General features: G+C 45.7%; 4 protein-coding genes and 1 long non-coding RNA gene across 6 annotated transcripts; 3 read left to right on the forward strand and 2 right to left on the reverse strand.

The window, feature by feature from the left end:
- Positions 1–108: 108 nt before the first annotated feature.
- Positions 109–1,956, forward strand: kctd14 (potassium channel tetramerization domain containing 14). Its single transcript, XM_067246837.1, has 4 exons — positions 109–180; positions 828–1,052; positions 1,139–1,273; positions 1,491–1,956. Exons 1-4 carry the CDS (start codon positions 127–129, stop codon positions 1,800–1,802), a joined length of 726 nt encoding a protein of 241 aa, XP_067102938.1. The 5' UTR covers positions 109–126; the 3' UTR covers positions 1,803–1,956.
- Positions 1,957–2,143: 187 nt separating this feature from the next.
- On the forward strand, positions 2,144–11,205 carry ints4 (integrator complex subunit 4). 2 transcript variants are annotated; one of them, XM_067246397.1, is made up of 24 exons: positions 2,144–2,245; positions 2,745–2,939; positions 3,124–3,241; positions 3,353–3,459; positions 3,594–3,702; positions 3,820–3,929; positions 4,034–4,084; positions 4,177–4,265; positions 4,381–4,501; positions 4,755–4,826; positions 5,152–5,326; positions 6,239–6,444; positions 6,818–6,960; positions 7,079–7,194; positions 7,306–7,439; positions 7,562–7,728; positions 7,998–8,091; positions 8,209–8,289; positions 8,402–8,532; positions 8,715–8,774; positions 8,949–9,108; positions 9,205–9,348; positions 9,512–9,632; positions 10,554–11,205. In XM_067246397.1, the coding sequence occupies exons 1-24, from the start codon at positions 2,192–2,194 to the stop codon at positions 10,742–10,744; spliced, it is 2,949 nt and encodes a 982-aa protein (XP_067102498.1). In that variant the 5' UTR covers positions 2,144–2,191; the 3' UTR covers positions 10,745–11,205. The 2 variants fall into 2 exon arrangements, with proteins under 2 accessions (XP_067102498.1, XP_067102499.1); XM_067246398.1 differs by lacking the exon at positions 8,715–8,774.
- A 127-nt stretch (positions 11,206–11,332) lies between these two features.
- aamdc (adipogenesis associated, Mth938 domain containing) lies at positions 11,333–12,440 on the reverse strand. Its single transcript, XM_067246399.1, has 4 exons — positions 12,364–12,440; positions 12,106–12,279; positions 11,919–12,014; positions 11,333–11,708 (listed from the first exon to the last, which is right to left on the reverse strand). Exons 2-4 carry the CDS (start codon positions 12,235–12,237, stop codon positions 11,568–11,570), a joined length of 369 nt encoding a protein of 122 aa, XP_067102500.1. The 5' UTR covers positions 12,238–12,279; positions 12,364–12,440; the 3' UTR covers positions 11,333–11,567.
- Positions 12,441–12,604: 164 nt separating this feature from the next.
- On the reverse strand, positions 12,605–15,779 carry LOC136951823 (pannexin-1-like). Its single transcript, XM_067246433.1, has 7 exons — positions 15,297–15,779; positions 15,079–15,194; positions 14,648–14,835; positions 14,102–14,380; positions 13,735–13,957; positions 13,304–13,574; positions 12,605–13,211 (listed from the first exon to the last, which is right to left on the reverse strand). The coding sequence occupies exons 1-7, from the start codon at positions 15,475–15,477 to the stop codon at positions 13,126–13,128; spliced, it is 1,344 nt and encodes a 447-aa protein (XP_067102534.1). The 5' UTR covers positions 15,478–15,779; the 3' UTR covers positions 12,605–13,125.
- Positions 15,780–17,563: 1,784 nt separating this feature from the next.
- On the forward strand, positions 17,564–18,929 carry LOC136952179 (uncharacterized). The gene is made up of 4 exons (XR_010877811.1): positions 17,564–17,743; positions 18,078–18,235; positions 18,350–18,409; positions 18,511–18,929. It is a non-coding gene; the product is annotated as an uncharacterized lncRNA (long non-coding RNA).
- The last annotated feature ends 3,850 nt before the right edge of the window (positions 18,930–22,779 follow it).

The raw sequence follows: 22,779 nt of genomic DNA on the forward strand, positions 1-22,779 counted from the left end.
TAATGGTCAGAAACACCTGATTATCCTTCCACCCACCGGGGAAAACAGGATTAGGCCACACCCACTGAAGTCTACCTGCGGTTTTACATTCACCTTACTTCACACTCGACAAGACCAGAAGCCGAAATGAGTCTTCCAGATTACAAATCTCCAGGGAAGCAGTCCTCCCCCGCGCTTTCGGTAAATGTTTTAAGAGTTTTACATTTTGAGTTTGTACAACTTGTCTCATTGTGATTGGCTATTACAGTACACTACACAGTTGCTGGGACGGTCGCGTAAATTTAGCGAGCATATTCGGTTTAGGATTTTCCTCCTGTTAATAGCAGAAGGTGACATGCTACAAATAACACTTCAACTCCGGTAAAAAATTGTTTATAAATTAACGACGTTACTTTCCACACGTCAATTGTTGGGCTGAAGTAAGTACTTTGGCAAACTAAGACTAAGCGACGGGCGGTGTCAGTCGGCTAGGCATCCTTGAATTTGTGATAGTAGGGGTATTGGGCCTTATCACCTGTTGATAAGGGGCAAACATCTGGTGACATTTACATTTAGTCATTTAGCAGTCATTTAGGTGACGCCTCTCCAAGGTGTATTTCATGGGAGGCCCACTGACTAAATGACTCACGTCATGGCTATTTTCTTAAAGCAAATAAGTTTGATTATTCCATGTCATCTTGTTGCTTTTGACTGGACCGGTCCTATTCCTCACATTCTTGATAAATACACTAACGTTTTCCAAGTCATGTTTTGAAATGCCAATTTTCTTGTTTCATGTGTTGACATGTTTGCTCTGAATCTCTCAATGTAGTACATCCTTTCTTCAGCATTCTCCTATAGTGCAACTGAACATCGGTGGCCATTTTTTCACAACAACTTTGAGCACCCTACGCAAACACCCTGGTTCCAAGCTGGCAGACATATTCAGTGGCCAGCCTAAACTACGCTCAGATGCTGAAGGCCGGTACTTTATTGACCGTGATGGGACACACTTTGGAGCCATCCTTGAGTTCCTGCGCACTGAACGCTTGCCTACAGAGAACGTATTACAGGTAGACACACAGCAGCACAGCAGTCTGATCAGGCAACTTGACTTTTATCAAGACTCACACTGTGTGTGTGTGTGTGTTGCTTACAGGTACACAGTGAGGCAGTCCACTACAACATCAAACCTTTAGTGAAACAGCTGGAGGAGACGCCACAGTTTTTCGGGGAGGCAGTGGGGAGGCAGCCCTTTTTATCCAGATTGCCCAACTACAAGGAAAACATTGAGGTCCCTAAAGTCAGCGTGACTTAATCCTTTCATAATTTCTCACAATGACATTTGCCACTGCCACGCAATGGTGCATGCAATATAGCATGCAACAGAATGCACAACTGGTTCACCAACCTTGTGTGTCATGATATTGAGGATATTTAGATCTTTATTGCAGTCTAATTAACATACCTTTAACATGAACAAATGGTTCATGGCCTTGGTGCTACTCCAGGTGCTGATTAGAATCGCCAGAGCCGAGGCCATTGCTGCCCGCCATTCCACAATCATCATCTGTGTGCTGCGGACAGAGGAAGACGCGAGTGTCTATGGTGATGCCATTAACAGCCTGGATGCGGACAAGGAGTCCGTGGTGACCTTCGGCCCCTGGAAGGCTGTTCCCACCGTGGCAGACCTCCTAGACTGCGTCAGGATGGATGTTGAGGCCCAGGGCTACAGAGTCAGTGTCCAGCCCCACAGCACAAACAGGGGGGTACTCTATAAGAGCTATGACTGCTTCTATAAACTCACATTCACCTGGTGGTAAACTGGTACTGTGTATACTGGCTTGGCTGCAGGAAACTGGGGACTATTGTACAGATTACATTTACATGCAAAATATATTAGGAAAAAAGACTGATGCTTTCTCTTTTGCACTGTGAGAGAAAAGCAAACACAAAAGGTACATCTAAATACTGTTTTCTGAAATGTGCTATTAAATGTCTTATTAAAAAGAGCATTTTGCATTCTCTAATTCCAAATGTAATGTTCCAAAATTTTATTTGTGGATTTGAACTGCATATGATAAAGAAACTGGAACCAAACGCTTGACTGAGGTTGACATGGTACTGCCTCTACGGGTCGTCAGAAAAGACATTTAGAGGTGTTGTTAGCGTGTGAGCTAGTGCTAACTAGCTGCTTTCAGGCGGCTACGAAATGGCAGCGCATCTAAAAAAACGAGTATACGAGGAATTCTCTAAAGTTGTTCAGGTATCTATTTAGTAACACAACGCATTTGTATCCAGTTTATGATTGTACAGTGGCACTTCTGACATGTTGAAAATAGCCTTATACTGTAACGGTGCTGGCTGCCATGTTTCAGTAGTACTAGAACTAGCCTAGCTAGCTAGCGAGTAATCAAGTTAGGATTGTCAAAATCATTCTGTGGCACTTTTGGTGACACGTAGACTAGTTAAGTTGTCTATCAAATAGGAACGTATAAGTTAAGGGAACATTTTATGTCTGATAGCTATTGTTAGACTGCAAACGTAAGATAACTGATGTCGGTGGGCAAGACAAAGTGCAACTCTTATAAGTTCACTGGCCAGTTGGGTCTCCTGGCTTAGCTTGCTACCCACTCTTGTCTGACAATAGTTTTCAAAATGTCAACTGTGACTATAAATTAGTGCAATGATAATCTCATACTTGGAAATTTGACTAGCCTATCTAGGTAGTAAACAAGCTATCCATCCGTCGTTCTTTACTGCAGCTTCCTCCAGAGGAGGTTCCGGCCAAGAAGCTCCGTCTGTCTAAACCCAGCAAGTCAGCGGCGCTGCACATTGACTTATGCAAGGCCACCAACTCCACTGATGCCCTGCAGTACCTACTCCAGTTCGCCCGCAAGCCCGTGGAGGCGGAGAGCGTAGAAGGGGTTGTCCGGATCCTGTTGGAGCATTACTACAAGGCAAGCCACAATAGCGACCAAGACTTCAGTGCCTCCCATCCTTTACATGTTTAAACACGTTTTTATTTCGTTATTTAGCAGACACTTCTATCCGAAGCATATCTTCCTCCAGTTGCCAAGATACTGTTCAGTGTCTTAGTTTCTCAGCCATGTCTAAGCCCACAGCCGTCTTGTCCCTCCACAGGAGACAGACCATTCAGTGAGGCTGAAGATCGCCTCTCTGCTGGGCCTTCTGTCCAAAACCCAGGGCTTCAGTCCTGACAGCATCGTGGACGATGCCATCGGCACTCTCAACAGTGAGAGTAAGACTACGCCAAACTCACAAACTCAGATACACGCTGGTGGACACAGGACTACGAGACGGTGTCTCAGTATTGATTGTTTACATGTCTGTGGGCTCTTTCTTCGACCAGAATCTCACCAGGTGCTGGCCCAGCTGCTGGACACTCTGCTGGTGATCGGCACCCAGCTACCAGACAACCCTGCGGTCCGACAGAGACTCATAGAGGTGGCCTGCAAGGTGAGACACACCTAACACAAGTACACCTAAAACACGCATGCAGGAATGGATAGCGGCGTTCAGAGTTCCTGTTGTCGGTGCCTACCCGGTTCTGCCTGGAAAGCTTGAATTGTCCCCCCCTCTATCTCATTCAGCACCTGTCAGATACCTACTTCGGGGTGAGAAACAAGTGCTTGCAGCTCCTGGGGTGTCTGGGTACCGTGGACACGCCTCTAACCAAAGATGGAGAGGGACTATCCACAGGTATGACAGCGGGCGTGGGTACAGGCAAGCGCACGCCACCGTGTGCCATTTGGTATTATACACGTATTACAGCAGTTTATATACATTGTTGTTGATATACGTATATTGTTGTTGTAGCAGTTCCGGGTACGTCTGGGGGAGTGTGTGCCAGGGACGTCCAGAGTATCATCAGCGACTACTTTGGAGACCAGGATCCTCGAGTGCGCACAGCAGCCATCAAGGCCATGGTATGACATCACTTCCTCCTGCTGAAGTAGTCGATAAAGTTCAGAGTATTCGAAGTGCATGGAGTCGGTTTCTTGTCTCATTATTATTGCTGCTTGGCTTTCAGTTGCAGCTCCATGAGAGAGGGATGAAGATCCAGCAGAACATCTATGAACATGTAAGGATATGAGATGTTTTATCCCTGACAGCAGTAGATCATAAAATGCACACTCGTGGTAAACCTGATGCTGTGTGTGTGTGTCCTACCAGGCCTGTAGGCTGCTGTGTGATGACTTTGAGCAGGTGCGTTCGGCAGCTGTCCAGATGGTGTGGGTTCTGAGCCAGCTCTACCCGGAGAGGTGAGACACACACACACACATACACACACACAGTAACATAGTCACACCACCTCCTGGAGGCAGCACCACCCGTACGATTTTCGACGATGACGTCTTTTTTTGTTTGTCCAATCAGCATCGTTCCCATCCCCTCATCCAATGAGGAGATCCGGCTGGTGGATGACTCGTTTGGGAAGATCAGTCACATGGTCAGCGACGGCTCCTGGGTGGTCAGAGTGCAAGCGGCCAAGACACTGGTTGGTGTACTCACACACACAAATACACACAAGTCATTAGAATTGATAAGGACGGTGGCTCACCGGATTAATGAGCTTATAATGTAGGCTGAGGCCTCGCTGTGGCCTGGGTTCGAATCCGGCCCAGGCTTATTTCCTGTCCTCTCCAAACACACATCTCCATCATCAATAATAAAGGCAAAAATGCCACCAAAAATATACTGTATCTTAAAAATAAGAATTTATAAGGACTATAGCTGTTGTGTTCCTGCAGGGGTCCATGCTGCAGGTGAGCCCCCACTTCCTGGAGCAGACTCTGGACAAGAAGCTGATGTCAGACCTCAGGGTGAGAGGTGGAGCATGGCAGCTCTCGCCATTATCTAGCGCAGTCTTTCCCAAACCGGTTTTCCAAACCCCCCTTCCTGCATGTTTTAGATGTTTCCCTGCTCTCATACACCTTATTCAAATGAATGGGTCGTTATCAAGCTCAGCAGAAGCCTGGTAACGACCCATTCATTTGAATCAGGTGTGTTGGAGCAGGAAAACATCCAAAACATGCAGGGCAGGGTGTCCCTGAGGACCAGGGTTGGGAACCACTGACCTAGCGAATCACAGTTGTCCCCACCTCTTGCGCCGTCTGTCTCTCCTGACGTTTCCTCGCGCCCCTGCAGAGGAAGCGCACGGCCCATGAGAGAGCCAAGGAGCTGTACGCGTCCGGCGAGTTCTCCTCCGGCAGGAAGTGGGCGGACGACGCCCCCAAGGAGAAGGTGGACACCAACGCCGTCAACCTCATCGCCTCAGGGGCCTGCGGGGCCTTCGTGCACGGCCTGGAGGACGAGATGTACGGTAAGAGAGAGGGACAGAGAGCGATAGTCTGTGTGTGACACTGTCGAAGTACAATAATCCAAGTTTTTATCCAATATACAAGTTTTTATCCAATATACAAGTTTTAAAACAGCACGGAAAAGGCAGCAAAGTAAGATGCAAAGTGTTTATTCGAATCCAACACAAAGGATTGATTCCAACAAACGTGAGTAGACCCCGGAGTCTGACTGGCCTTTTTCTCCGGATATTTGCCTATATATCTACTTTCCATTATTTTAAGATCTTTTGTCATTGGTACATTATCTCTGGTCACAGATGCATTTATGTATTTCACACCTGGTTGGTCAATCGTCACAAAATTTACATTGCCAGTACTTTTCCTCTACTTTCTCTTTCCAAGGCCCACGTGGGGCCTTGCCGCCCAGCTGCACAGGGACACTGAGTCTAAGGACATAAATCTGTCCCCTGACATCAGGTGGTTGTAGTTCTCAATATCTGGGCTATGTAGTCCTTCATGGGAGAGGCCTACACACATACTTCTCTATCTATCTGGTCTTCCACATTTGGCCTTTATTTATGTTTTAGTGGCATTTATGTTTTAGTGGCAATTCTAATCAATCAACAGCTTTGCATCTGGTTTTCAATAATATAGCATATAAAAGTAAAAAAGGTGATTAAGTGGTTCTATATCAATCATATAAACCATGATCATTTCTCCATCGTCATAATTACAGCATTGTGATGTTTTTTCTACAACAACACACACACACACACACACACACACACAGCAAAGCGTCAATCTTCGTCTGCCTCACCTTTTCTCATTTTCTTCCGTCTTCTCCTCTCTTCTCTCCTGCTCTCTTCTTCTCTTGTCCTCCTTTCCCCCCCTTCTCCCCCTCATCTCCCCTCCTCTTCTCTCTGCGTGTCCTCCAGAGGTGCGTATATCAGCAGTGGAGGCTCTGTGTGCCCTGGCCCAGTCGTCGGCCGGCTTCGCCGAGAAGTGCCTGGACTTCCTGGTGGACATGTTCAACGACGAGATCGAAGAGGTGCGTCTGCAGTCCATCCATGTGCTGCGGCAGATCTCCACCAACATCACCCTGAGAGAGGACCAGTTGGACACCGTGCTGGCCGTGCTGGAGGTAGATATACCACACATGCAGCCACACACACACAGATACAGACACACACTCTAACATAGAAACAGGCTCATGGGGGTGGCCTGGTGTCTCACCTGACCATTGCATGCACCTGAGGCCTCGCAGCGGCCTGGGTTCAAATCCGACCCAGGTCCCTTACCGCATGTCACCCCCCCTCCCCCCCCCCCCCCCCCTCGTTTTCTCTCCACATTTCCAGTCCTCTCCAAAACACACGCCATCTCTATCATAAATAGAGAAGCGTTCTATGGTAGAAATACCACCCCCCAAAAAAATATATATCTAGAAACAGGATCACGCAAACATACCCTAGGCCTAGCCGTGGTGGGCTTGACCCGTGACCCATGCGCCCCTGTAGGACTCGTCCCGGGACATCCGGGAGGCGCTCCACGAGCTGCTGTGCTACACCAACGTGTCCACCAAGGAGTGCATCCAGATGGCTCTGCTGGAGCTGCTCAAGAACCTCACCAAGTACCCCACAGACCGCAACTCTGTGTGGAAGTAAGACTCTCTCTCTGTCTCTCTCTACGTCTCTCTCTCTCCCACCCCCGCCCTCTCTCTCTTCTCTGTATGTGTGGGAATGTGGGCGTGTGTGTTTTTCACGGTCCTGTCTTCCCAGGTGTCTGAAGTTCCTGGGTTGTCGTCATCCGAACCTGGTCCTGCCCCTGGTTCCTGAGCTCCTGAGCACACACCCTTACTTTGACACGCCAGAGCCAGATATGGACGACCCAGCCTGTATCCTTCCACACACACACACACCTCCCCTAGGACACTCTCCTCCCCCCGAGCTATCAATACCAACACACGCACCCATTTGATCTGCGTCCTTGACTGTGTGTGTATCAGACATAGCTGTGCTGGTGCTGGTGTTCAACGCTGCCACATCTTGTCCCACCATGTCTGCCCTGTTCTCTGACCACACCTTCAGACACTACGCCTACCTCAGAGACAGCCTGTCTCACCTGGTGCCCCCTCTCAGGGTAACACACACACACACAACTCTCCTCTACATCCAACCCGTACCAGGTCTAGTGACGATAAGCACAAGAGACAATAGTGAGACTGAAACAGTCATTGATGGGTTGTCTCTCCTGTGCTGCAGTTGCCGGGCAGAAAGCAGATGTTTGGGCTGGAGTGTGCAGGGGCGGCCTCTGGTTCTGGCAGCGTGGAGGCAGCTGAGCAGTTCCTGCAGCAGAGCCTGAGCCGGGTCAGCACCATCCACAACCTGGAGACACCAGGAGCACAGGACCTCCTGGACCTCACCATCAGGTACTCGCACCCCACAAACCCACTAACACACACGTACTACACGCACACGCACACACTACACACACCCTCTATACACGATCGCTCTCTCCTTTCCACACGCGTGCACACGCGATACACTCGCTCATACTATGCACACGTTGTCTCTCACTCCGGGTTTCTCTTCCACATGCGTAGCCTTAGCCCTCGTGCGTTTGTTTATCTCCCACTGCTCATCCTGCTGGTCCAGTGTCCGCATCAGTAGCATGTCTCTTCTGTGTGTCTCTCCCCAGAGACCTGCTGAGGCTGGGGGAGCTGCAGACGGAGCTGGCTGGAGTGGCACACTTCTGCGCCACCTACCTGCGCTGCCTGCTGCTTCTCATGAAGGTGTGTGTGTACGTCTGTGTGTGTGCGTGTGTGTGTGTCGTGGGCCTGTCCACCGACCTTCGTTATTTCAGTGTTCGCCCGTATTGTTTTGGTGACCTTTTGCCCTCTTCCCTTCAGGCCTTGCAGGAGAAGCTGTGGAACATGGCTGTCCCTCTCTGCCTCAAACAGAACGCCATGGCAACCGCTGCCACTCGACAGGTGAAGGGGGGGGGGGGAAGACATGAGTATGCGTGAGCACACACTGAAAGCCCGTAGACCTTCATTGACGCTCATCTGCAATAACCTGTAAACTGTGTGTGCGTGTGTGTAGATCCTGGAGGAGACCTATAAGCTGGAGTTCCTGTACAGCGGGCTGGAGACCAGACTGGTTGCCACCATCCACCACGTACGCCTGCAGGCTAAGGCCCTCCAGCTAGTCCTCACTGCAAGGACCAAGCGTGGGTAAGTAGGCGTGCGCGCGCACACACACACATGCCAGAACAACCGCGTAGACCAGCCGAGCAGCCGAAACACGACACGCTTCTGTTGAATCAACGCCGACTCGTCTCAGCGACTTGGTCAGTTAGAACACACGGCTCAGAGGGCGAGTGCCACCCTGTTCAACCCTCCTACCTCCTCCGCAGGGTGGAACCCCTCATCGGCCTCTGTGAGAAGTTCCTACAGGAGGTGGAGACCTTCCAGAGGTACGTGTGCTCACATGCTGCCCACCCAAGTGTCAAAGGTTCTCCGTACTCCCCGAGTTTTGAAACCAGCCCGTTAACGCCAAGCGTGGTTTGCGATGCGCTGTCCTCGTCTTTGAACGTACGAGCCTTCAACTCGCCACGCCGCCCTCCCATGTCTCTCTCCCGTTCCTCCAGGTTGTTTGTCTCCGAGCTGCCCCACTTCCAGGACACTTTCGTGGAGAAGCTGTTGGAATTGATGCCCAGGCTCACGGCCTGCAAGCCGGTGGAGCTTGTCAAGATCCTGCAGACCACACTGAGGCAGAGCAGCCTGCTACACCTCAAACTGCCAAAACAGGTCTGTCACACACACACACATACTCCCATTGTCTACCAACTAAAGCATTATATCCACATCCACCATGACCTGATCTGACTCCGTACTGGCTGACAGGTTCAGAGGGCGACCGCCACCATCATCGAGCCAACGGGCGAGTCAGACAACCCTTTGAAGTTCACCACCGGCCTGGTGGTGGCGCTGGACATCGACGCCACTCTAGAGCACGTCCAGGACCCGCAGACCACCGTCAAAGTGCAGGTGAGCGATGGGGCTGTTGTCTCACTGTGGCCGAGTTGCTCCTCTTCTTCCTCTGTGTGTGTCTGGACTGGGGGCCATGTGTTTTTGTTAAAAGATCTACAGAATTCTGTTTTTTTTTTTTTTCTTCACCCCTCACTCGATCAAACACACACACTGTACCTAGGTGCTGTATCCAGATGGACAGTCCCATGTGATTCACCCCAAACCAGGAGACTTTAGAAACCCTGGGCCGGGTCGACACCGCCTCATCACCCAAGTCTACCTCTCACACACCGCATGGACGGGTGAGAACACACCCACACACCACACCGGCTTATGTCCTCTCATCCACATTTCTGTCCTTCCAGTAGTGAGAAGCTGTGTCTCTGGAGGTTTTTCTACAATAGTAAGACATAATGTCTTAGATATTTATACAATCAAAGTTAGAGCAAGCATGTCCAAGACCCTGGTACTGAACTTCCGAGCGGTGAACGGCACTGCACCCGACTACAGCCTTACACCCCCACCCGCCACCTACGGTCTTCTTCTGACAACCGTCTGGTGGTCCCACCGCTCAAGAGCGCCCGGTCCCAACACAAGCTCTTCCCCTGTCTAGCCCCCCAATGGTGGAATCAACTCCCCACCTCCATCGGGGACACTGACTGTCTCCCCACCTTCAATAAAAGGTTCAAGACACACTTGTTCCGGGAGTACAACGGCACTTAGGAATGATAGGCTGGACCTGATTTTAGTTTCCTCCAGGATCACAATGTCTCTTATTGAGAGACTTGTTGCTTTTGTTGGTTTGTTGTAACTGTCTCTAAATGATTGTACTCGCCGTGAAATATATTATTGTTGCTTGCTTTTTTTTTCACAGGTACACTCTTGCACTTTTGAGGTTCTTGCTGTTTAATTGTAACTTGTCTAACTACATGCTCTTATTGTTCTTCCCTTTGGGACGTATTTGGTTTTCACAATGTATGCTTCATGTTTGGCTACCCGCAATGTTTGGGGCTATCTCGTTGTTATGATCAGTGACCCATGCACTTTTGTAAAACTCTCTTGGAAGTCGCTTTGGATAAAAGCGTCTGTTAAATGCATATATGTAATGTAATAAGTAAAGAAATCATGTCAATCTTACAGCAGTAACTGATACTCGAGAGCAGTAAATGATACTAGAGAGCAGTAACTCATCATTTCTGTCCGTCTTTACCTCTCTCCACCAGAGCCTTGTCAGATCGAGGTGAGACTGCTCCTGGCTTACAGCTCCAGTTCCGGACGTCTCTCGTCCTCCTCCAAGCCCGGATGGAGCGACAGCACAGAGGGCCTCCCGACTGCAGAAGGCGCCACCGAGGGGACCATCCCCTTCAGCAAGGCCGTCAAGGTCTTCATCATGCCCAAACCTGCACGCCGCTAGCCCCACCAGCCTGCTCTTGTCTACCCTGACCCCAGACACTGATATTCCAGACACTGCAGGGAGTCATGAACTGGCCACACAAGAACCAGGGACTCCAAGCTGGAGTCTGGAGAGGTGGGATGAGAAGAGCTGACAGCCTTCGTACAGTGAATAAGATGATCCTGTCTGGAGTTGTGTACAGTGTGAGGGTTTTAGAGGCTAGTTCTTGCTCTGCTCTATGACTTTCTGATCGAAATACAACTTGAGCAAGTCCCTTGGAGACAAAGCCACAGTTTGTATGGAGAACTGACAGGTTGACAGTTTAGGACTGTGTTTGCTTCCCCACCAGTTTAAATGGACCATTAATTTGAATTCTGAGGCAAATAATGAATGGGTCTTCTTGTTCCATAATGACTCACTCAATTGTAATGTAATAAAACAAGCTTATGCAACACAGTCCACAACATCAATGGGACTGATTAGTAGTATAAAAGTGTTTCGTATTATTCAGTATGACATTTGTCATTACAGCAGAGGATTTTGACACACTGGTTTCGTATACTCATTTGTTACAATTGCAAGAACATATTTGTAGGTTAAAGATGTAGCTAAAATATAAGACTTTTATTTGGAGTGCAAATGAACTGCAAAGGTGCATTGTTAATTGTCAATTTTTCTGGTTTTAAATGTACTCTGCCTCACACACACCATAATAAAGGTTGTGCAGCACAAATGTAATTGAATGACCAGCTTTGTTTTTTGCATCACAGGCACAGTTATGGTACTCTATTAACCTCCACAGCATTGGCACAGGTGAGTTAACATCCTGACAGCTATGACATCATCAGCAGGTGGAGTGGAACACCCCACCCACTTTGACTCCTTGGCCAACCAGGTTATTGTATTCAGCCACGGCCTGTTCTGTCTGGAGCACTTTCACCTCCACTCCTTTCTGCCTCACAAAGTCCAAAGTGGATGATGGGACCTGGAGAGAGGAACGAGATGGATGGATAGATGAAGTTTCCCTTAAATCAATGAGGAAAGAGGGAGGTTGTCTTCCTCATCCTATATCTGATGAAACCCCTCAACCTTTTCAAGTGTTGAGAGGATTTATGTGGTAGTAGGGCATTTGAGGTAGCTCTGTAGGCAGGTGGCTATTTGAGGACATTGGCGGGTAGTCGATAAGCGTTTATACCTGCAGAGCTTCGCTCATGCCCCTGCCGATGACCAGAGTATTGACTCCCTTCTGCAGCACCTCCTCCAGGTCTGCAGGCTGAACCCCTGGGTGATGCTAGAGAAGTCCAAATAACGACAAACTGTAGGCATTTAGACAGGATAATCTTACTTTCAATGTTGGTTCAGAAGCTGCATCAACTACTCACGTTTGTGCCGGTCTCTCGCCAGTCCCAGGCGCGGCTACCCCCTGGCCAAACCTTGCAGTCTTTGTAGGCTGAAGAGCAGCCCTTTACTTTCATGTGGCCCCAGGAGAGGGACGCTATCTCCGGCGACGACATCGGAATAACTCCGCGGAGTAACGTCGGTGGTGTGTGGTTGAGCTGTAACAATACAACAGCAGTAACAAATATAAACAACACCTAATTAGCTTTTAAGTCTTTCGAATTATGTAAAATTCTACATACCAAGGCAACGTTATGAAATCGTTTGCTACGATTGATCAAAGTAAACAACGCGTTTCGCTTCTGGTATAGTGACGTGATAATTTCACGTTTCGTTACACGTCGTTGGGCGGGTGGGTGGAGTATTTAGTATATAACTTTGCTCCTAAATTCTAAACTTATCCTAAATAATAAATCAATATAAAAAAGAGAGGAAATAAGACACATCATTTTTCTAAATAATAATCTATATTTACTACGTAAAACCATCAAACACAAATACACAAAAACTATCTCCTTCAGATATGCAGTTTCAATAGTTTACACAGAAATGTACCTAGGCACCAAAACCGCGATCCTCATCCCCTTTAGCTTTCGTGGTTCAGTCGCATTAAAATTGCTCCCCCCCCCCCCAAAAGCCAAATTATGAGCCATAATGTTGGCAAGGTTCCTGAGCAATGGCAAGATAATGTCAAGTCACTGAACTGCAGTCAGAGTTACATTCAGTGTTCAGTGACCAATAATACAGCTTCAATAATACAAAGTATATTATTCCTGTTAACTTGATTAAACAGTGACAGTACACAGGGCAAATTCTCCCAATTTTGCAGCAATAAAACTTTGAAAGCAGTGCAACCAAGTCATAAACAGCTTGGCAGGGCATTGGCAGAGTTGTAAACAATTGTACTGTCCTCCAGGTTTAGGGTCAACAGTTCCAGAGACAATACGGATGACCCTGATGTGAATTCAGTGGGGCTGTCCTTTTATCGTCATGTCAGCAGAAACTCAGATTACTCGCTGTCGCACACCCCCTTCTTCAGTTGTTGTACTGCCTGTCATCCCACTGGTTCTACGCAACATAGCAGATAACTCTGAAAATGCAAGCAAACACATTGGTGAAATTGAGACAATGACTGGAGGAGATAACAAATGCAAACAACTCATATTAGACTCCAAGACTTACCCTCCATCTCGATCCCTTCGCCCTGACCCTGGTCTGGGTTCAGGGAGATTGACCTGGGAGCTACAGCCTCATTGCTCGCTCTGGCTAATCCAGGGTTAGCTTTAGCATCAGGGTTCCCATTGGGGTTAGCATTCGTTTTAACGGTATCGCTAGTATTGGGGTTCTTCCCATCAATGGTATCTGTTTTCACCAGACAGAGCGTTTGTAGCAGTCCCATTGAGTCAAAATCCTCCCCCTCACACAAACCCCGCTTCCTGAGCAACTCCAACACCTGCAACACAGTTAGTGTTATATTAATATATATATAGTATACACACTTATATTTTATATTTGAACATCCCCACAGGCATGTGAGCAAACATGCATATTTATATATTTATAAAAAATATATAAATAGATTTTCAACACAGGTTACACACACACACACACACCTTAATGTACTTGTAGGACTTGAGTTCGCTGAGGTTCTCCTCCAGGAAAAGCAGATACAGGGCAAGGTCGTCCCAATGGCCATCAGGAGTGGGCAGAACACTCACAGTGGGCAGGGATTGGTAGGGTTTAAGGAAGTAGTCAAATCTTTGGCAGAGGAGAGGTCGGATACTGGCGTATATCACCACAGGAACCAGTGCAATGAACAGCACTAGGTTGACGAAGCTGAAATGACACACACAAATTTACAAGTCAGCGTGTACACATTTACAACAATACTGACAAGCCTGAATACAGGCACAAAACAAAAATAAAAAAACCTCTTCGCTAGAGGTAATTAGTTCAGGTGATTTGAGTCATTTGAGTTACCTCAACAATGAGAACACCCCCACTGCAATGAGTTTGCACTGGACCTGTTCTGGGATGAACATGTCTGAGGCCAGCAGGCCGGTGCGCAGCCGACAGCCAAACTGGTCTGTGACAGACGCCAGACGGAGGTAGTAGCCCAGGTAGACGCAGGCACACAGCAGGGTGATCAGGGTCAGACCACGACACAACAGGTAGCGCCACAGCAACACCCGTGAGCAGCGCTTGGTCATCAGGTACTTCTCCACCACTGGGTACATGAAACACCCCTCGGTGGGGTCGCTGGAGGAAGGCGGGGGAGAGACAGACCGCAACAGATGGCAAAGTCAAGGGGAAGAGTAGATCAAAATCCGAATCTAGTTTATTGCCAAGTAGGTTTACACATGAGCAATTTGCTTTGCTTTGGTGCATAACAACGCACATAGTAAGTAGAAAGATTGGCCTGATTTTGTTTTCCCATCGTCAAACCTTCCGTGAATAGCGCTGTGTTAAACATCCTAATAAACTATTCCATTTGAATGGACTACTAACAACAGCTTCTGTGGCTACCTGTCGGTGGGCAGGACCCTTGAGGTGGCCATGCGTTTGGCCAGAGTGACGGCCCGGTTGTAGCTGCGGTCGAGCTCCTCCATGATGAAGCTGAGGTCAGACTGCAGTCTGGGAGCCGCGGAGAAACGCCAGAACAGCGCCGGGCCGTACATCATCACCGCAACAAGCAGCAACATGTAGGGGAAGAACTGCCGGGAGGGACGGAGAGGGAGGGAGAAGAGGAAAATAAGCAAGGGTTGAACACATACAGGCCCAAAAACATGGTGTGCAAATACAGTACTGATCAGGGCTAACATAGCAACCACCAAATGCATTTAAGAACTAGATTGTTGTTAGACAAATAAACTATCATTAATGTGCCTTTGTAGTAGGCTATTCATTACCAAGTGTGTGACATTAAGTCTGAATGTGTGTGCGCGTGCTTGTCTCACCTTGTGTAACCATAAAGGTAGTGTGTGTGTATGTACTGCTGCCCAACAATAGGAATCCACATATGTTGCTTGCCGCCAGGAAAAATTGCTGGGTGGGAAACAGCTTATCTGAGCACCTGGGAGAAAGCAGTTAACAGGGAGATCATCAGATCACGACAAATTACCACATGAAACTTAAACACAACAGACAGCATGACCTGTATAAGACGTAGCCTCACCAACTGAGACCTCCTGCGCGAAGGCTAAAGAGATGAGAAGGAGAGGGAGTCCCACAGCCACACATGTGACCATCTTATCCACGGCAAGGTCCGTGCGCAGGGTGCGATACCCTCCCTGAGCAGGCTCTTTCAGGAGAAAATCGCTGAACATGTATTCAGTTGCGACATGTGCGATTGCCATGGTTGTTCTTGTATTTTTCTCAAATGTTCAGTCAGTAGTCTTGATCGTAGATCAAATTAAGTCGAAACTAAGTTCGAAGTTTTTCTGTAGATCATGCGCCCTTGAGATGGAATCGGGCCATTGTAGAAACCGCTTCAAAAAGTTTAACGTAGGCTAAAGCCTCTGAAATTAAATAACTTTTCATTTATATTTACCCAAACTCTTCCAAGTTGTTTAATTCATGTAGCCAGTAGCCCGACCTCGGTTGCAAATATAATCATAGTGAGTCCTGAACAACAACGAAAATCAACAACTTTTCCTCGCAACTTTGATGTAGCTGCTACCTACCTTCCGGAAGATGTGCGGCTAAATTCCAAAACGTTGTTCGAATATTCCTCTCTTGTCCTCTTCCTTCCTTCCTTCCTTCCTTTACCCATGGAGAGTAAATTATGTTCACAGTTCAGGTACGTTTGTGTGAAACCATCAACAAATATGTACATAATTGTTTGTAGGCCGTTTTTCTTTCAAATTGGAAAGATTTTAGATGTTTAAAACAAATGTAAAGTTTTAAGTGGCGGTAGCCAATTATTTTTTACTTTTCCATTTCCTTACCAATTTTGAGTTTTTGTTTTCTGTCCAGTGGCGGTAGAAGTACATAAAACATCTACATGACTTAACCGACGACAGGAGTAACCATGTGCATTACAAAAATTCCTTTGTAAAGCCTCCATGTTTAGCTAATGTATATAAGTGTTTGGTGTACTAAAGTGCACCGTAGAGAGGTCTAGTAACATGAAACGAATAAACCTTTCACTGTACACGCCCCCCTCCAGCGAATATTCTATCCAATCACAAGTCGCTCTTTCACCGGCATCGGGTCCGCAGCTAATAGCTAACGCTAGCTGAAGGTGATGCTATGGCTAGTTCAGGCTTCAGGCTTTTGAGTTGCAAGTTTAGAAAAAATGAAATGGTTGACTACGTTACTATTGAGTTCCACAAAACGAGGCTATGTGTAAGTGCAAGAATAACACTAAATGTAGGTTAACGTTAAAACTTTACTTAACTATTGCATCACAGTGTCCGTGATGCAGTTGTGGCACACACATTTCTGGAATTATAGATCGACTATAGTGCACAGTTCCCGTGATGCTGTTGGTGATTAAGATGTCAGTGAAACACAAATACAGATTACTTGAACTGTAGGCACAGTGCCCGTGATAAAATTGGTGGCACACACAGATTCCTGGAATTACAGGGCACACACAGATTTCTGGAATTATAGATAGTGTTGTGCCTGTGCTGCAGCTGGTGATGACGGTTCTTCTCAAGCTTTAATCAGAGATGACAGACAATTAGTAGGCTTGTTCAACCTCCACTCCACATCATCAATTCTAGTCACTTATGCACATCACAGAAGCAATTTCTCATTATTTTAAGCACATTTGCTAGTTGGCAACTAATCTTCATGCAACTAATCTTTGTGCAAATTATTATGTATTGTCTTCTGTTTCCTACGTTATCAATTGCTTGTGTTATGTTGATCAAAATGTATTTTATTGGTTCCCTGTTAAACAGTCTTAGACTTAGACAAACATCTAGACATTTAGTTCATAACAAAAGTCATTACATGCCAATGGTTGAGTCAGTTGTCATAATTGTAGGCCAAATTCACCATATGCTCTTACACGTACATATCTGCCTAAGGGACGTTTGCTGAAGTTTACATTAACGTCTGTATTTTTTTTATTGGTGCTATGCAATGCTGTAAAATAGTCTTGTATTTTCTGTAGGCCTACCCCTTTCGCACAAATAAGAACTGGGGCTTGATCCCCGCATGTTTGATCAAAAGTCAGAATCTTTTAGGTAAACATTTTGATTGTAATTTTCGGCAAATATATGAGTCTACGTGTTTATATTACATAAAGCTATTTTTTTTGATGAATTCAAATTCATGGAAAACAATTAATGCTGGAGTCTCACGTCAAACCTTTAGACTCAGAGAATGTTTAAACAGGCTCTGACTAGGTTCTAAAATGTTTACAACGTCTGGCTCCGCCCTTCACACGCGTCGCCATTTTGATATCGACTCGATAATCGAGCTGAACGAAAAGGAGGCTCGGTTGGACAACAAACCAGAGTGATGTCCTACTGCGGCGTCCCCGAGTGCAAGTCCAACAAAAAGAAGGAATCTTGCAAACAGAAAACATTTCACCGTTTCCCTGTCAATTCCGCAATTCGTCGAGAATGGGTTGTTAAAATAAGGAGAGATATTGGGCTGCATTTTAAGGTAAAACAATAATATACAAAGGCTACTGTCAAACCAGAGCTAACGTTAGCTAGCTAACGTAACATCGTATTGGTATAAAAAAAATGTTTTTCTGAATTTTAAGAGCATATGTTACTCAAGCAAAACTAGTCAACATTAACACAATAAAAGCAAACTATTATTAGATATTGTTAGGTAACGTTGTTGACATCAGTGATAAGCCAGCTAGCTAACTAATGTTAGCTACGCTAGCTAGCAAGCAGGACACGAGCCAAATGCAAGTCGGGCTGGCTAGATTTGTATCAATTACTGATTTGTTTTGATGCTAGTTGTCATATGATCATTGTTTTTACAGATCACAAATAACACGAGAGTGTGTTCCGATCACTTTCCTGAAGAGTCCTTTACAAAGACGCTATGTGGCATCAGGAAACTGAAGGAGGGGGTTGTACCAACTCTTTTTACATGGTCATCGATCAAGCATGGCAGGCGGACAATTGTTAGAACGGCAAGGTATTTATTTTTGGCAATGTTTAACAACCTTCATCCAACAGTCAGTATTGACCAGTGACCATCGATTTAACTAAATACGACTGAATTGAATTAATGCGACAGTTTGTTTTTCAGTCATGTTGCCACTGCCACCTGTGGAGAGGATGCACTGGGTGAAGAATCAGATGAGTCAGGGTAAAACACCCAAAGCCTATATGACCTAATTGGTTCATTCTAATGTACATGAATTTGCTGCTATCACTTTCATTTGTTCATTATATTGTTCCACCTCCAAGACTGGGTGTGTGGGAGAGGATAGATCGAGGCGTGGAAGAAGACGCACAGGGTAAGAAGATGGATGAATTACTGGCAGACCATGACTACGCTTCGGTTCCGGATCCCGCTGTTCTTGCACTCCAAGAAAATGAATCTCTCAAAGAAGAGATCCTCCATCTTAAGCAACGTGTCGAAGAACTCATTATGAAGCAACGGCTTGGCTTTCACCGTTTTGCTAGCTCAGACTGCCTACCTACTGGTCACCAAAATTGGTGACCTATTGAAAACTGACCAGGAAGGGGGCACTGTTCTATCGGCTTGCCATAGGAAATGTGAGCCCCAACCCTAACCCGAAAATTTTCTGAACAGTAGGCCCTATGGCAAGTTAGAATGTATAATGATCATCACCAGCATCATCAAGGTATGAACAATCTTGTAAGAAAAGTGATTAAAATAAGTTAATATTATTGCTTCACATACGATCATTTTTTAGCCCACAACCTAAATTACATATTCAGAATTAGAAAAGGATATTTAGGCTGCAAGGTGAACCACGAAAAGTCTTTTAGAAAATGATTCCCGCTCCACAGTCTGGCATCTACACAATCTTTAGCTCATAAAAAAGAACGATTAGTGCTAAGCTACCAAAAAAAAGTTCGTCGCTGAAATTCCAGTCGATTATCGTTGCGTCTGTTTTATGCAGAACTAGTTCTTCAGAGCGTAATAGGATTTTGGTGGCACGGTTCGACACGTGATCGTTCTACACCAAGCTGCTTTTTGTCAACATGGATGGATATGTTTGGCAAATAGTGGATGGGACCTTGCACGTAACAGAAATTCGGCCCCTGACAGTGTTTTGCATGTGATACACTGCGGCTGCAAAAGTGCGTGTGAGACAGGCAGATGTTCATGTTTTTCTGCAGGACTGTGTTGCACAGACTTATGTCGTTGTAATTGTGCCAACACAAAAGAAACTGAGGAACCGGGAGATAACTGTCCTGACACTGAGGACTGAGTGTCCTTAATTTGTTATTCCTTATTCTGTTTTGTACAGTTTTATATATCATATTTCATATTTTTCATTACGATTGTTTTTATGGTTGATCAGTGTTTTCATTTGTGGAAGAATGAATGAATGTTACAACAACGACATAAGTCTGTCCCCCCCTCCCCCAGGTTAATGTAATATCCTAGTTTAATAACTGATGTAATATTGCACATATTTTCGTACTATTTCCCCTAAAGCAATAAGGTTAGGCTACTTAGAGACCTTCCACTCATAAAGTATGTTCTAAATGGCATAAATGCTGCCAATTATTAATTGACATATAATAATTGACGTTGGTCAGTAGCCTATCGATTAAGGTACTCGAAAGCATGTACACTGTCTGCTTCATTTGAGCTTGATAGGCTAAGCATTCTGTAGCAAATAATAACAATAAACCCACTATTTATTAATTAATACTACTTCTGCATATTAATGTACCGAAAATACAAACGTAAGCAAAGGCAGCAATCGCTATCGAATCAACAGACATGTGCAATTTAGCTAGCAGGGGAATAATACAGATCACCAGTTAACTTAATTTAAATTAGCAAGAATATAGACTAATACAATAACAGGCTTAAATTAACTGACAAGTTAGCTATACGACTTCTCAAAGACGCACAATCTCAACTGCGGTGTGAAGCACGTATCCATGCTATTCTCCGACATGCACTCTAACAATCACATAGACGTCCTAAAAGTTTGTACAGCCCCATTTCTGATACCATGGCGGCAGAAATGTAGTCGTGGCGGGCCGCCACGGCAAAATAAACATAGGAAACACTAACGTGCAAGCTCCCACCCTCTATTTGACAACCATATCCATCCATGTTGACAAAAAGCAGCTACCTTATTGGTGTAGAAGGATCACGTGTCGAACCGTGCCACCAAAATCCTATTACGCTCTGAAGAAACTAGTTCATAGACGCATCGACAATCGACTGGAATTTCAGCGACGAACTTTTTTTTGGTAGCTTAGCAGGACTCGTTCTTTTTTATGAGTTAAAGATTGTGTAGATGCCAGACTGGAGCGGGTTGAAACGATAACAGGGTTCACCTTACGGCCTAATTGTGGATTTGGGTTTCCTGAGGCTTAACACCTCTCGGACAGGCAGACAACTGTCTCTCCCCCACATTCAAACCACGCACTTCCTCTAATCATCCTCTAGAGGGCGAGAAAATATCAAATTTTGTCACCTTTCGTACAATCAAACAATTAACTCTGTGAGTTGGTGATTGTAGATAAATAAGCCTACTGACTGATAATCATTGGTGAACCGACTTTTAAACTTTTTCAAATTGAAAACAACATTGCAATCGCCTGGCTTTGACGAGGGGGTGGAGAATTTGCATCAGCTGTGTGCTTGGCCATCAAGTGTTTTTTCAGACTGGAAGTGCTGCGTTGACAGCTCAGTTCACAACGACAAAACACGCAGATCACTTTGGTATTGTCAACGGAACCATTTGGCAACTTTTGAAAAGTAAACTTTTCCATTCAGAATCTTATTGGCATCCATTTCGGCGTCTTGCGCTCGCCATCCACTCAACGTAACGTTAGCCTATACTCTTTAGCCGGCTCGCAAGCCCAAACAAGTGTGTGCAGCGTACCTGTTGTTTTGTTTCCGGTCTAGCTAGATCGGTGTGGTGTTTGGTTTTTCTAACGTCAGGGGGGTATTCGTCGTAGCTCGCTAAGCGGTTTAGCGAGCTAATTTTCAGGCTAAGATAAAAAAAACTCCCCTCTTTTTGGTTCGTGGAAGCAACTTTCGATAAATCACCATAGTAACATATCAATTAGCACTAACCTGCTCCAGAGCAGGCTAACGTAAGTGTAGCTGGATAAGCTTGCCACACCCCCGGAAAATAACATGGCAGCTCCCTTTTTGAGAGACCCAGTTGACCAAGGAGCTATATTTTAGTTCGATTAGCTTTCCATACCAATAGAGTTCTTCGCGATTGCCAAGATCCTTTATTTCACACGGATGAGTTCTTGTTTGAGCGATACTGTATCGATTCAGCCGACAAGGACTCATTTATTTGCAAGACCTTCTCGGGCCGTACATTGCAAATATATCACACGCCGCAGCAAGCTTTATGCTTTATTATGAGCTTATGCTGCTGTATGTGAATATGTAACGCTATGTTTTACGAAATGTCTTATCTGTTGTGCCTGTGCTTTTTATATGTTTCACTGTGGGAGAGTGGGAAACGTCATATCGATTCCTTTTTATGTCTTGACATGTGAAGAATTGACAATAAAGCTACTTGAAATTTTAACTGTGCTTCAGACTGCATAGCCTTGAGGTTTTTTGCGTCAGGTAGGCTATAGGCTACATTTTTATACAGTATAGGCGATGCAGAAAACATTGGCAAAGCCGCAGCATGCGTTGCTGTAAGAAAAGTGTACGTGGCGCTTAACCAGCTGATGAATCAATTCATCATATTCCCTGGCCATGTCCCAGTCAATGACATCAAAGAGGGATTTACACATATGCCTACATGCATACACACATATATAGTACATGATATAAGCGCAGTAGCTTACATATATCCTCATAATTGTCTATGAATTCGTATCAATTAGATACTCTTTGGCCTTGTTTTTATTTAGCCTACTTATTCTGAAAGAGTTGAGATCATTATTTTCGCTAGCAAGATCTCATTCGATTATTAATTTCCATTAAGCCTATACCAGCAGGCACAATTAAAGAAATGTGATCTGATTGATTGGGGTAATGAGGCACTTAAGGTGAGCCTATACATTTCCCCAAAACTTTCGCATTTAGCTTATCGGCAATTGTTTCCCAAGCTGCTTGTTTTGCTCTGGCAGCGGTGGCGGTGTTTGACTTAGCCATGATAATATGCTTATTGTCTTCTTAGAGACTCATTATAATAGTTTGCTCGGATGGCGACAATAGCCTATCACCGCTCTCTCTTTCGTCTTTTCCGCCATCATATCGTTAAAAAATCACGGTTTTGGTGATCGACCTTTCCTGCCTTTTGAAGTAGGACGTGCACGTGCAATTTCCCTGATAAGTTTAGCCTGATTGAAATTAACCACATGATTTGGATGCGGATCAGCCGTTGACGAACCGATATTTGCTGTTCTCACTCATCTCGCTAATGTTAACGGGCTAAAGGGACAATTGATTAACTTAGCTTCAACCCATACGACGAACGGGGCCCAGTAGTTGTTGCAACAGCATGTGAAAAAAACTAAAAAGTTTGCTAGGCCAAAAATAAC

This window comes from Osmerus mordax, chromosome 11, assembly GCF_038355195.1.
Source record: "Osmerus mordax isolate fOsmMor3 chromosome 11, fOsmMor3.pri, whole genome shotgun sequence".
NCBI lineage: Eukaryota > Metazoa > Chordata > Actinopteri > Osmeriformes > Osmeridae > Osmerus > Osmerus mordax.